Here is a 15,307-nt window from a genome sequence, read left to right on the forward strand (position 1 = left end):
GAAAGGGCAACACAGCGCAACGCATTTTTTTTTTAAATATCGAGGTGACAGTTGTCAGTCCAAAGACCGAAATACCATCACAACGCTGCGATAACCGAGTAAGTGAAGTTGCTTTGTGACAACCCACTGATCATGTGGCACTCGTTCATTCGTTTCAGCCAAATAAAGTCCACTGCTGGACAAACAAAGGCCTTCATAACGACAGGTCTTGCGCTGCTCGTGTCTTTACTGTGTGGTACTCAATGCGTTGAAATGCGAAGTTTTTTTGTGACAACGCTTCGTTCAAGTGGCACTCGTTCATTCGTTTTAGCCAAATAACATCCACTTTTGGACAAAGGCCTTCATAACGACCGATCCTGCGCCTTTACTGTGTGGCACTCGATAAATCCCGCCCGTGTAACATGTCCGTAACTTGTGCCCGCAGGACGTGCACCACGGCAACGGCACGCAGCAGATGTTCTACGAGGACCCGCACGTGCTATACATCAGCCTGCACCGGCACGACGACGGCAACTTCTTCCCGGGCACGGGCGCGGCGGCCGAGTGCGGCGCCGGCGCCGGGCTCGGGCTCACCGTCAACGTGGCCTGGCCCGCCGCGCCGCCGCACGGCGACGCCGAGTATCTCGCCGCCTTCCGCTCCGTCGTCATGCCCATCGCCAAGGTAAACAGTGACCGATTATTACATCGCCATGTCTGTGAACAGGCGCTGCTTTCGGGGACTGGTCAATCCAAGTTATTCAAATTTATTCATGCGAGTCATATCTGCTAGTATTTAAGTATCTTAATTTGCAAGTCTAGATATTAGCACGTTACTACCTTGTTTAATATGCCACGCAATTTTGTATACCCATTCTTATAAGATACATCATACAAGAATGCGTGGTAAATTCAGTGAACTGCTCCTGAATCAAATGTACCTACTATTGCTTTTTCTATTTATTTATATTAACCGGCAGACAGTGGTGACTGAGTTTGTTGCGGCGCTTCTTCTCAGCACTTGCCAAATGTTGGTCTCGAAGCGCTGGTAGGGTAAAAAGATTATGAGACATGTAGAGGCTCCTTAAGAGCAAAATGACGATTTGTAAGAACTATTTATTAGTCTAAACAAATAAAGAAAGGACATTGTCAGAAACCGCCTTAGATTCCTGGGCACAGCAGTAAAGTATCAAAATTAATCTCTTACTTTTTGAATACTTAAATATTAATTAGATTGTAACGGACACTTGAGGATTAAAAAATGAAATAATAAAAGTATTTTATATGTATTCCATAATACTATGACGACATCCGGACATTTTAGGGCGTGGCCTGCTCCATATCCTATGAAGTTCCATAATTTGTGTCGATAAAATCTATGTAAAATCGGCACAAGGCAATGCCGTACTTCATTGTTAGGAATCCATGTAATAGTGATGTTGACTGCGGTCATCATAGACAATAAGATACCGATCTTGTAAATAAAATAAATCGTCCAAATTGCTACAGTATGACTAGATTTTAATTAAAAGTTAAAAATATATTGCACGATACTACAAGAAGCTATCTAATGTGTCCAACTGGTCGAAGGTCATGAATAAAATAAAAAGAATTGTGATCATAACACTGATATAGACAATGACAACAATATGGGATCATCTTTAATATAATATCTGTTACAGTTTCAAAATTCGATGAAAAATCCAATGCCGCTTAAAGTGAGAGAAATGTCTAAAGTTCTAATAGAATTGAAAGTTTTATTCGCTCAAAATGCTTATAACAATAATTGGTAATACATTTCAAATATTAAGTACCTTTATAATGTATCGATAGAACCAAAATGATATCCTCTCAGCTTGGAAAGGGAAAACCCAGGATTGGGGGAGCGCTCCAGGCAATTTTTAGAACATTTCATAGGTGGTAGTAAATAATATTTATTTTATTATTAAAATTGAATATTTTGATATTGATAAAATTGAATATATCTTTCGATTCAAATACCGAATATTTTTCAATCGATAATAATTATCGAGAATTGTTAATAATATTCAATTAAAAGTTGTTCAATCCCTAGTCATGCATAGACTAAGACGGTAACCATGGAGATAGTTAGTTTGGTAAGTCACGTGTTAAATGTCAAGAGTGGAAAGTAAACATAGGATTCATGTTATTTATTTACGTGCAAAATGTAAGTAAGTAAATCATAAAAGTGGAACGCCGAGCTATTTCCAAAACCCGTCCAATATTATAATACAATTTGGCTGCGACAACTACAATACAGAACATCTCCCAAATCGATGTGCATAAAATAATATAATACAATACTAGTAAGTAAGAGGTTATGATAACAATATTGCTATCAATAAGTTTATAGAATTGGTCCGCCAGGAATAATTGTTCTTACATAAAGATTTGTGTCATTTAGAACCTAGAAAGTATTATTTCGGCACTGTTGATCTAACGGCGAACAATGTATGGAGAACGAACATTGTCCTTTTGACTTTTACAAAATAACACTCCTTAAAAAGCACATTTATTCTAGGCTAAATTTCGTTGCGGGTCAAATGACAGTTTAACTTTCCCCCCGGGACAAACTTGACCTTCACTGGTTGGGTTTTTATTGGCGAACAAGCTGTAGATCCTGGCTACACAGGAGTTGCAATGGTGGGAACGAGAGGGGGAATAGTCCTGTAGCCCTAAATTACTTATCCACTAGAAGTGGCCTCGGGCCTAGCGGCTGCCTCGTCTCCGCAGAGCAAGTAGGGACACTATTTCAATCTGCGGCACGCCGCATCCTGACGCAAATTCGTAGCTACGAGTCGAGCCATATTGTGTCGTTCGGGCCGAGGCAGCCGTTCGATCCAAGGCTGCCTCTAAAGTCCGGTCGCCGAGCTATGTGACGACGGGCGGCCGCAGTGAGTGTGCGAGCGCGACAGCAATATAATTACGCGCGAGCGATAAGGATAGCTTGGGATCATTGGACGAAATTCTACGTGCTCGACAACCAGACTTTAGTGGATATGATTATGGAATATTTTCTTATTTGTCTAGTCGTAATTTACTAATTGAAACATATTGGGTTTCCAGGAGTACGACCCCGAGATGGTGCTGGTGTCTTGCGGGTTCGACGCGGCGGCCGGGCACCCCGCGCCGCTGGGCGGCTACAGCGTGTCGCCCGCCTGCTTCGCGCACATGACCGCTGATCTCATGACCCTCGCGGGCGGCAAGGTCGGTCCCCGATGTGTCCCCAGCAGTGCGAGCCCGAGTGTGCTGGTGTCGCGCGGGTAGACGCGGCGGCTACAGCGTGTCGCCCGCCTGCTTCGCGCACATGACCGCTGATCTCATGACCCTCGCGGGCGGCAAGGTCGGTCCCCGATGTGTCCCCAGCAGTGCGAGCCCGAGTGTGCTGGTGTCGCAGTTCTCGCGTTGCCTGGATCACGAGTCGGTCAGTCCGACCACTTCACTGTTCGGCTATCGTGGCTTCAATTATTGAGAGTGTACACACGGCCACACTGTTAACTATCTATTTTCGTTCTCATCAAATGGTGATTCTTTGCGATAGAACGAGACGACATGACTGGAAATGGATAGTTAACACTGTTGTCGATGGTACATTTTAATGGCAGGTGCTGCCACCTGAACTTCTGTTTCTAAAGTGTGCAGACTTCGAGAGACTGGATTCCTCGCAAGGTTACACGAGTGTGTAAATAATAATAATGTTTTGAACATCGATTAGATTTCTCGAAGCTTCACGTCATTTAAAATTAAGGATACAATTCTGTTCAAGGTTATTCGACATTTTGACATATTTCCCTTACTGAAACTGTCAATGTGCCAGTTACACCAGGAGTTATTCTCGGATAAAAATTTGGGCGAATTAGGCCTTACGGCCGGTTCACACATATCTCCGTTTTACTGTTCCGTTTTATCGTATACGTTTTTTGTCGTCGATGGCGTATGTAGTTGTATGAGCGACTTCTCACATGACACAGTATTCTGTTTACATTAATACATACATCGACGAAAAAAAAACGTACACGATAAAACGGAACAGTAAAACGGAGACATGTGTGAACCGGCCGTTAGTTGTGTGTTGTGTACTTCAAGTCCATGAAAGTGGGCCAACTTGAATGTTTTCGGCGGCGTCTGTAACGTTCGTTTGTTGTCATTGTCAGGTGGTGCTGTCGCTGGAGGGCGGCTACGACCTGCCGGCGGTGTGCGACTGCGCCGAGGCGTGCGTGCGGGCGCTGCTGGGCGAGCGCCTGCCGCCGCCGCCGCTGGCCGAGCTGGCGCGCGCGCCGCACCCGGCCGCCCAGCGCGCGCTCAAGGCCACGCACGCCGTGCACGAGCACCACTGGCCCACGGTGAGCGACCACATGAAAGAGTGACAGGTGATGCGGTCGCTGGAGGGCGGCTACGACCTGCCGGCGGTGTGCGACTGCGCCGAGGCGTGCGTGCGGGCGCTGCTGGGCGAGCGCCTGCCGCCGCCGCCGCTGGCCGAGCTGGCGCGCGCGCCGCACCCGGCCGCCCAGCGCGCGCTCAAGGCCACGCACGCTGTGCACGAGCACCACTGGCCCACGGTGAGCGACCACATGAAAGAGTGACAGGTGATGCGGTCGCTGGAGGGCGGCTACGACCTGCCGGCGGTGTGCGACTGCGCCGAGGCGTGCGTCCGGGCGCTGCTGGGCGAGCGCCTGCCGCCGCCGCCGCTGGCCGAGCTGGCGCGCGCGCCGCACCCGGCCGCCCAGCGCGCGCTCAAGGCCACGCACGCCGTGCACGAGCACCACTGGCCCACGGTGAGAACCGGCGGCATAATAAAAATCAAAATCAAAAATATTTATTCAGTTTAGACCACAAGTGGCACTTATGAACGTCAATAGAAAATAATAAAAAAAGAAAAGGTAGCCCTTATGGGGCACTTTACATGTCTCCTTATCTTTTGGGCCCTACCAGAGAAAACACTTCGTTCGTTTCAGCCAGATAGAGAAAACACTTCGTTCGTTTCAGCCAAATGACGTCTAAAAGGCTCTCCCCTAGGGATTTCCATAATGACCAGTCCTGCGCTGCCAGCATCCAGGTTCTTTCCCCGACTTCACCAGATCGTCAGACCACCTAGTTGGTGGTAGTAGTTGGGGGTCTGCCCACGCTACGTCTTCTGACCCGTAACCGCCACTCGAGAACTTTTCTACTCATTAATATTACAGTAGAATCCGTTTATTATGACTCCGCCTATATTGACCAACCGGTTATTATGAAAATGTTCTTTATAAAAAAGTCGGAAGTACCTAATGACTTTCCTTACAGTGACATGTCGCTTATTATGACCGATTTTTAATAAATTATGTCCGGTTATAATGACCGACATGATTCTTTACACCTCCGGTAATGTTCGTTGATTCCCGACGACGTTCGGCACGTGGCTAATTTTTGTTTTGAATCTCAGTGAGTATTGACGCTTGAATGTCACGCATTATTTTTCGTTTGTTACTGTGAAAAAATTACATCTCAACGACGTAAAGCATTTACAATTGAGGAGAAAGGTGCAATAGTATGCAGATTAGAAAATGGAGAATCTAACTCATGTCTCGCAAAAGAATTTGGCGTGGGTCATTCGACAATCTCAATGATTTTTAAAAACAAGAACCGCATTAAGAGCGTTGTCACATTTTTCATGCAGAAATCGAGAATTTGGCAGATTTCGAAATGATTTTAGTCATATAATTTATTGTTATAGCTTCTTTTGACTTATATCATCGTAATTATCATACGTTTTTACGGAATGTCTATTGACAAAATCTCGTTCAAATTTGATTTTTGCCTACGAAAACAGCGAATTTCGAAAGCCCGATTTCCAGGTAACTCGCGAAGGCACAACTTTGAACTAATATTACAACAAATTTATTTCTAAGTAAGAAGATAGAATGTATTCATTAGAATAAGCATACCCTGAAGAAGAAAGTGTATTGAGAAAATTTTGATGTTTAATTCATTAAAATGCATTTTTATCATGTCTAAGATAGTCAAAATTCGAGAAAATTACTGCAAGAAAACAGGTCACATCTCATAATCTAAAAGTCATTTGGCAACATAAACTACTTTATACTTAAGAAGAAACATAGTACTATTATTGTGTGAAAAAGAAAAAATATCTATCTTCAATCTTCAAATGAAAAATTAATTTGAAAATACTATAAAATCGGGTGCATCAAATGGCATAAATCAGTCGTGCTTTGGCACTCGTAGACGCCGGGTCTATGTCAGTTGACTGTCCACTGACGTATATGGGTCACGCGTGATTTTTTCGTAAATTGTAGTATGATTGAGTACTTTTGATCCGCGAGTATTTTTAATTTATTTGTTTAGGTAAATCGGACTTGTAATTTCTTTCTTTTCAAACTTTTTATTATTTTACTTACAGAATATGGGTAGAATAGATAAAATATATTGTTATGGTATCTGTTTGGTCAGGAAAAAATAAATGACTAATAAAAATTTTAACAGGGTGTCAAAACATTAGTCTATGCTATTGTGTTTCTACCAACATAAAATATACTCTTCCTTACTAATAAAAGTTGAATAGCGTCTGTATGGTCACACAACGCTTCGTCATGTTTTTCCGAAAGTTCAATTACTGACGACTGAATGAAAGAAATTGGTGCGTAACTATTCATCTGATATTAAACGTTTAGTAATAAAGGGGTAGGTCAGGTAAATGGCAAATCCACCAGCGGTCGCTCGATGCCACTTAGACAAATAGTTTTATAAAACGTCAACTAAGTTGGTTAGGTATTTGTATTGTAGATACTTATACAAATGAACGTATAAAATGAGTTTATTTTTAAAAGTATAGGTACAGGGTGGAAACGATAAGTGATTTCACTTGATTTTTAATTATACAAGATATTGAGAAACTGTTTACTGTTCCTGTAAGTGCTTCATGAGCTCTTTAAAACAATAACAATAAATAGGTCAAAGAATAAACTGGATCTATGCGAAAATTCAATGTTTTCGAATTTCATACTAAATGTATGCCGCCAGCCATACCTACCATATTAGAAGTGTAAATTTTTTAAATTTAAATTTTTAATTGAGTAATATATAATAATCAAACAACAAACTCGTAAATTGCATTCTTATTTAAATTATTTACGGAAAACATGATTTTAGGTTTAACTTGCTACAATATCATCAAGAGATACTAATTAATAAATACTAAATAAACAGATAAAGGGGACGGCATTAAGGCACTCAGAATTCTCAGAAACCATTGATTTCGTGTTTGTTTGTAACTGTATTAAATGTATGAAAGCTGGAAATATAGGTTTTTTGAATAGATTCAGTTCGTTCTTAAACATATTATTGATGCCGTTTGCTAGGTCTCATGAAGCACTTTTTCAGTAAGTAACCATTTGTTCGACATCTTGTATACCTACTATAAGAAATATTCGAGTGAGATCACTTATCGATTATTTTCGTCATCCTTATTTGTATTAAATTTAATTAAAATACACTAAGGCTGAGATGCACCACCTAACTTTGACCCTAACTGACAATAACCGGTGTTTTATGTTAGACAGATTTTTGACATCCAAAATTTTGATGTCAATGTTAAAGTAAGACGGTGCAACACGGCCTAACAAATGTATCGTAGACAGTACTTTTTATTTTCTTCATAAATCTTTCTTTTCTTTGTAAAGCTATCTACCTACAAGCTTTTAATTTCTTTGACGTCTGGAGTTGTAAAATCTTGCAACTTAAAATTTACTTACTTCCCGTTTTCCCATTGAGCTGAAATTTTGCATGTCAACACAGGCATGCAAAATTTCGTTTTCTTTCGCACTAAATAATTTAATTTACACGTGTTTTCATGCGATGGCCAAGTCAATATATTTATGTAAAGCGTTAATGATTTCCTGGAAAGGACTTGGTATTACATGGATCTCACAACTTTTTACCGTAGAACAACTGAGTAGTGAGACTTGGTTTTTTGACAAGTATTGTTTTTGATGGGTTTGTATTACAGAACACATGTGTACCTAATGGGATAACTGTTTAAAAACACGATTAGATAAATTTTGCTCTATGGATAAAAATCTTAAAGTTACCTCTGATTTTTTAGCATTATACGACCGTGGTTTATAATAATAAATTCTATAAAATCACAATGATATCAGTATTTACCTCTTTGATTTCCTGACTTGTTTAGATTTACAAAAACTAAATATTTATTATTAACTTTTAGATAATAATTTGAATGGCACTTACGATGTTTAGTTACGAGCTCTTTGATGGACACAATATTATAGATAATGTTTAAAAAATGGCACGCTCGTTTTCATACATTTCATTCTATACTCAACATCAAATAAACCGCACCTTCCGCGACGCGAACTTTAACGATTTTCTTCTGACACAATCATGGTACCCTAACAATATTGGTGTTATTTGAAAGCCCAATAAATATCCTTAAAGAAAAACACATTTAATTTCTTAATAAATGATTAACATATACCATAAATGTGACTTGAAAAAATACCTCACTTTGGGCCCACCTATGGGATCAATTAGACCAATTTTTATGGTTATAAAACCAAATAATGATTTCACGAGTCCTCTTTAACAGATGGATAGCAATTAAATCCAACTTAACAGTTTTATAGCCATAAAAGTTGGCTCTAGCGTAACTACCTATTTTTTGAAGAAGTGACTCTGGATCCTTCTAAAGACACATTTTTGGGGTTAAAACCTTTCCTTTAATGAAATGAAGGTTAGAACTAGGCTTTTCAATGGTACCAATATTGGTAGGAAGTGGGGATGCATACGTTTGAAAATGCTTGTCGCGGGAGGTGCGATTTATTTGACGTCGAGTGTATTTATTTAACCTATCCATATTTATGTGCGGAAACGTCACAAAATCAGAATAAATTTTAATTTTTCCATCCCGCATCATAAAAACTAAAAAGTCAAATCAAAATTTAAATAGTAAATATTTTTCATAAACAAGCTTTTGATGCTGTAAAAAGAATAAAATAAAACATAAATTCTTTCAAACCCATCAACTTATTACTTTACTCAATTTAAAGATTAAAAACTTGTCACGGGATTTACTAGTGTAAAAAATACATTAATTACGTAACTTGATTTTGCTAAAAGTCTAATCTGAGAAAAAATCAAATGGGTAAATTATACATTATTTCTTTATTATTATGTATGATGTACTGTCTTAGGTACGATACAACTACGGATTAAGATCGTTTAGTCGACGCAGCGTTGAAATTGTACAGATAAATGCAGTTTGCGCACTCACTACGCGACGTCAAGCAATAAAAACCTAAAATTCGAACGCCAACTTTTTGCTACAACGCTCTTAAGCAATCGTTCAATTCAAATGTTTTGAAACCGAAGAGGCTTCGAAAATTTCACAAAACGCTTTGTATGACGTCCGCTTATTATGACGTGTTTGTCAATTCCTTTCGATGTCATTATAAACGGACTCTATTGTATTTACTACTTATCCAAATTGTTTATCACTCCATGTTTATCATTATCATCATTCTAGGTTATTTTTTCCAATATTTTTCTCATGCTCACACTCGTCCCCCAGCTGAAGCGCTACAGCTCGCTGATCGGCATCAGCGCGCTGGAGGCGTCGCCGGCGCTGGTGCCGGGCTCTGCGGAGCGCGACGCCGCCGACACGGCCGCGGCCATGGCCACGCTGTCCATGACGTCCATGGCGCAGCCGCGCGCCGAGCCCATGGAGCAGGACGACAAGTGATTCCAGCCACATTCCACCGCCGCGCCGGCCGCGCCCGCGAGGCGGACCCTGCGTGGTAAAATTAAGACAAATCTTAATTTGAGAGCTTTAAAATGTAGTAAAATATTTTATGTGTACAAATATGTTGTTGTTGTGCGTCCGAGCGAGCGCCCGGCCCGCTCCGAACCAAAGATTGCCCCCGGGGCGGCCCCGGCCTCGGACCGTGGACCCGCCGCGTCGTATCCGTTGAACTTTTCTTGTGGTACTTTCGAGATGTACGCTCACTGTTGCCTGCTCTCTTTCGGTCGCACAAACGTCCGGAAACCGTTTCCGGATCGGATGATTTCTGTTGAATGTTTCGTGCGCGAGCATTTTGTGAACGACGTGCGAACCGTCCGCCGGTGGCGGCGTCGTCTTATGATATTAGCGGATGTCTCGTGATGTATGTTGTTGTCGACTGAGTCGTCGAAGTGCAATAGGCGGGGCGCCCCGCCGCGGGGCCCTCGCCGATATATTTTTGTAAGATGGCTGTCTGTGTGCGTGCGGGGCGACCCTTGTACGATAAACAGAGTTAAAACAAATGTTGTGTCTTTGAAAATTTTATTGTTAAATTGGATACAGATGAAATAATTATTTAATAAATGTATATATATTATATATATATTTGGAAATATATCTGCGAAATTATTTTAATGCCTTTTTCATTACTCACACTCCCGACGATGCGCGGTCACGTCTTCACTGGCGGTAAGATTATTGCGAACAACATTCAGAGGTAGATAATTTTACTTTTAAACTGCAAGAATAACATACAATATTTATGAACTTACTTTATTTATTTATTACTTGCATTAAAATTACTCATTATACAAAAATAACATTTACTTATCATCTAGTATGGATAAAAAAATAATCTTAAATCTATACAGTACATTTTCGCCAACGGCTTTAAAACTTAACTTTTGCACCACATACAAAAATATACAATCATTTATATCTCTATTTCTAAATCCTTCCTCTGGCAAACAAAAGTGAGCAAATTAATAAAAAAGTACAGTCAGTTTACATTATTTCAACAACTTCAATTATGAGGCTCAATAATAAAAGGTGGTACACTCAAAACAGAAACGACTAGAATATCGGTAGTCAAATATAAAACCAAGCTTCATATCATTTGCTATTTTGGTATTCACAATAACATTAAGATATAAAATTAGAAGTAACTAGCATTTTAAAATAAATCTTAGCACCAAGTAAATGCTGATTTAATTGACCCTTATGTACATCGTGATAGTGACTTAGTTTATTTATTTACATCTAAAACCATATAGGATACTAGCGATACAATATATTCTTATTATTTACACATAAAACATTCTTCTCTTGGCAGTTCTTATACACCATTACCAAAACTAAAATAAGGCCTCTCTTTTTTTCTTTAGTGAATGAATAAAGAAAAGTGCTGGAAAGAAAATGGTTCAACTAAGTTCTAGACTAAACTGAAAAGTAGCCGAGAAATGGTTTATATCAAGTCATAATTTAGTTTAAAGAATTGCACAATGGCATCGTTTACGTCTACGTGGAGGCAGAAATGCAGTAAGGATAAGTGGTAAGTGTATAGTTGACTGTAGGAGTATTGAGTAGCTAGCTATGTACCAAGTATAGTAGATTAGTTTTTAATTAAATTAGCTTTGTAAAGCCTGGTCCGTGAGCACGTAGAATCCCGTCCAATGACCCCAAGCTACCCATCCCTATCGCTCGCGCGTAATTATGTTGCTGTCGCGACTGTGCGACGGGCGCCCGCAGTGAGTGTGCGAGCGCGACAGCAACATAATTGCGCGAGCGATAGGGATGGGTAGCTTGGGGTCATTGGACGGGATTCTACGTGCTCACGGACCAGGCTTTAGCTGTAACTATTGCTCTCAAAAAACATACACACACACAACACTTGTAGCAAGTAGTGGTCTATAATGTAGCAACAGTTCTTTCAATCACACGTAACAAGTCTTTATCATTACATCTATACATTACATTTCGCATATGAATGGTTGTTTGGTTCAGAGACTATTTTAATGTAAACACTTACCTAATCATCGACTTGAGAATTGGGGACATAAATGTCCTAATCTAGCATAAACTCATGGTGAAGGGCTAAGCGATTCCCAAGTAACATTTTACTCCATTTAAGAGTTCACATTTAGTTCCAATGTGTACTTAAAGCATTAGTACAGTTCACTCGTGATGTATAAGCTGTATTATTGCAATTAATTACACCTATACCTGTCTAAGGGACTTATAGGAGTGTAGACTAGTGTAGAGTTATACTTTTATACGATTGTTGGTGTTATAATACTCTAACAACTATTCTTTAGTCAGCCATCTGACTAAGAGCATTATAGGAGGGTAGAGATACGGCAACCGCTGTTTAACGGCCTACTTGTACGATGTTATAGAGCTAGCATTTTAATAGAACACACGTGGTCATTTATAAAGCCAAAGGCTGTTATGTTTACTTGTTTTAGACTGTTATACAGCTAGTAGCTGTAGTAGGACTTGTTTGTGATAATTAAAATAACCTTTTTTTACTATCTGTACAAAAGTGTTTCAATGGTTCGCATGTACACTGTAGGCTGTTAAAAGGACTATATGTGTTGTCCATTAACATCAATAGCAGTTTATTTGTCCACAAGTACTACTCTTATTTGCTTTAAGCTGAACATGAATGTGAATGTGATATTCTATTACACATTTCCCCAAGCCTGTTTTTAGTTGTTCATGGTGGTTCTGTACATGATGCAGAGGAAAATATTATGCCTGAACCTGAAATTTTCCTTCAAAATATACAGATATCAGAGTGTGATGATTGCAGTTCTAGTGATAGTGAATACCATTTTGATTTGGACAATTATTTAACCTTTCGCAAAAAAAATAAGAACATGGGCTATTGAAAATCGTATTCCTCATTCCGCTTTGAATAAATTGTCAAGCATAATAAACGAATTTAAACCGGGAACACTACCGTCTGATGCTTTAGGTATTCATACTTGACTATTAGTACCTGGGCTAGGCGATTTAACGGACATTAATAATTTTTATTGCGGATCTCTAAAATTTCAGTATTTGAAAGAATTAAAGATACACAATTGACCTGAACTAGGTACATCTTAAAGCTGTACATAAGTTCACATTAGAATAAATTTATAGACATTAGCGCTGTAGTGGTACAAATGTGGAACTTCATATAGATAACAGCATTCTAACAGAACACATGTGAACCTAATATACGCTCACCGCATTAAATTGGAGTTATAACAGTTCACATAGCCGTATTTCATTTCCACCATTTTGTTCTACATAACCTAAAATATTTACCAAATAAATCTCCAAAATTAATGCAGATTTATCACAAAATTCGCAGATAGAGCGATTGAGTTTTGGTTTCATGTTATAATTAATTACCGTAATATAATTATAATGCCAATCCAATATCAAAAACTGAAAATTGTAGATTTCCTCTCAGCCAGTTTTAAATATTTTAAAATGAATATCGCGTTTTTACAGAGGCGCGTAAATATTTTAGCTGTAAATATGTATACATTTCACGATAAAGTTGCATTCCCAATGGCATTAACATTATTAAGTATTTAAAACCCGTGTTATTATTTGCATAAATGATTATCCGCCCGAGTTGTTTCCCTCTTGGCACTCACGTACAAATACCAAACTAATATTAAAATGTGGAAATAATTTAAGACACGTGAACTTTAGCTAGCATTGGAGTACTTTTGTCGGACTTTATAACTTTGAAAGCTGTGCATTTAGCCACTTGTTACTCTTTATTATCCTCACGTACGTTGTATGGTTCACACTGCGTCCCATATAGTGCCGTAAGTCAGCCTTAAGTACGATGTTACTACTTAAACTGCTATTATAATGCTATTATACTGCTAATGTACAGCCATAGTGAACTTAAGAGCCATTTTACATTTTCGTGCGAATTTCTAAGATTTTGGAAGCATGAATTACTATCTTAAGCAACACCCAGAGATTATTTAATAACTGCGAAAGATAGGTCAATCCTTGGTGTTGACCATTAATGAAACGGATTTACTAAAACTCTTTTGCTTAATTCACAGTGCCCCATCTCCCACAACCATTTTACGGAAAAATTGCCGCAGACTCATTTTCAAAGTCCTGTATCTATTATTTATGCTCATATAATAAGCTTAAAAATATATAGTAATCATCGGACATATATTCTTGTAGTTCATTAATGAAATAGATTCTTGAATTTCATTACCATTATTGAGTAAAATCTAAAAATAATTTGGCAAATTTGAAGATTAACGTCACATTTTGATCGTGGTTTTTGGTTTAAAAACACAACAATAACTGCAATAAAAGTATCCCAAAATAAAGAGTATTCATTGTACAATTGATTTCTACAGTTATTGTTTATATATTAGTAACCACTTTGTCAAAATATTGATGTGAATATCAGTATAAATTACAATGCGCAAGCCGACATCGATTAGTATGGCGCGAGCGCCCGTCAAGGCAGGACCTGTGTCATTTTTCCCGCCGTGACGTTTACGTGCGTTCGTGTCGTGAAGCGGTGATTTGTACGGCGACCAAATACATTTGATACTATGCCGAGAGGCTGTTTCGAGTCAGCCGGCCGAGCAGAAATTGAAATGATGAATTTTAATTTCTTTGACGGATCTGGGTGTAACTATGTATAATATGTAGGTACCATGTATTTAATTTAATAAATAAATTATAAAAAAGTATATCCATTATGCTAGCACCCTTAACACAAGCATATTGGTTGCCTACTTTTGGACTAGATGGCGCTGTGAAATTGTCCAAAGATTTGTTTATTTATTTATCCGCTTTGAGTTTTTTTTCGTGAAGAAGAAAAAGAAGCGTTTCGTTTCGAGATCCAAGCTTTGTTGTTAAATCTATACTAATAAAAGAGGAAAGATTTAATTGTTTGTTTGTTTGGAGGCAATAGGCTCCGAAAAAAAATTCTTTCACGATTTAGAATCCTAATTTTTTTCTATGTAGGCTATAAAATATTTTCAAAAACTTTAGTCCAAAATCTTTGATAAAATTCGACGTTTAATAAATAAATTAATAATACTTTTTTTTTTCAGTACGATTTTAGTACTTGTTTTTCAGAAATTCTACGATTTAACTAAACTTCTGAAGTGTTTATATTCCTATTGATAGATGACGTGCTTCATATTTTATTAAAATTATTACCTGACTAGGTTAAAAAGGTGTGGAATGTTATTTTGGAGATAACTTGGTTCCATAGAAATATAGAGAGATGCTAAGTAATGCGCTGAGTTCGAAACTCAGTGTTGTATTAGAAATTCACACACACAAAGAAATCAAATTATGTGCTCATTATCCACTGCGGTATCAGTATTCAACGTTCGAATAATCTTTAGTACTATGCAAGCAATATAAACTGTTTACATAATGACGTCGCTACTGTCATCATTGCTTTCACAAGCAATATATTCCAATTTGTCCCTTGTCACATTTCCCTTTAGTTTCTGTGATCTGTTT

At 38.7% G+C, this 15,307-nt stretch overlaps 2 protein-coding genes across 2 annotated transcripts in view; both read left to right on the plus strand.

Annotated features, from left to right (window-relative positions):
- Positions 1–4,364, plus strand: part of LOC135075479 (histone deacetylase 4-like) — a 98,860-nt gene extending 94,496 nt beyond the window's left edge. Inside the window, exons 17-19 of the mRNA XM_063969917.1 lie at positions 425–661; positions 3,064–3,204; positions 4,152–4,364. Coding sequence (XP_063825987.1) covers positions 425–661; positions 3,064–3,204; positions 4,152–4,364 — 591 coding nt within the window. The remainder of the gene's footprint in view (positions 1–424; positions 662–3,063; positions 3,205–4,151) is intronic.
- A 222-nt stretch (positions 4,365–4,586) lies between these two features.
- On the plus strand, positions 4,587–10,423 carry LOC135075480 (histone deacetylase 4-like). Its single transcript, XM_063969919.1, has 2 exons — positions 4,587–4,772; positions 9,581–10,423. Exons 1-2 carry the CDS (start codon positions 4,587–4,589, stop codon positions 9,749–9,751), a joined length of 357 nt encoding a protein of 118 aa, XP_063825989.1. The 3' UTR covers positions 9,752–10,423.
- Positions 10,424–15,307: the final 4,884 nt, after the last annotated feature.

Source organism: Ostrinia nubilalis, chromosome 10, assembly GCF_963855985.1.
Source record: "Ostrinia nubilalis chromosome 10, ilOstNubi1.1, whole genome shotgun sequence".
Classification (NCBI taxonomy): domain Eukaryota; kingdom Metazoa; phylum Arthropoda; class Insecta; order Lepidoptera; family Crambidae; genus Ostrinia; species Ostrinia nubilalis.

Excerpts from the sequence above, each read along its gene's own strand:
- LOC135075480 (XM_063969919.1), top strand. The coding sequence starts at position 4,587 with ATGCGGTCGCTGGAGGGCGGCTACGACCTGCCGGCGGTGTGCGACTGC. Across the intron at positions 4,773-9,580 it reads ACGAGCACCACTGGCCCACG|CTGAAGCGCTACAGCTCGCT; the intron begins GTGAGAACCGGC and ends CTCGTCCCCCAG.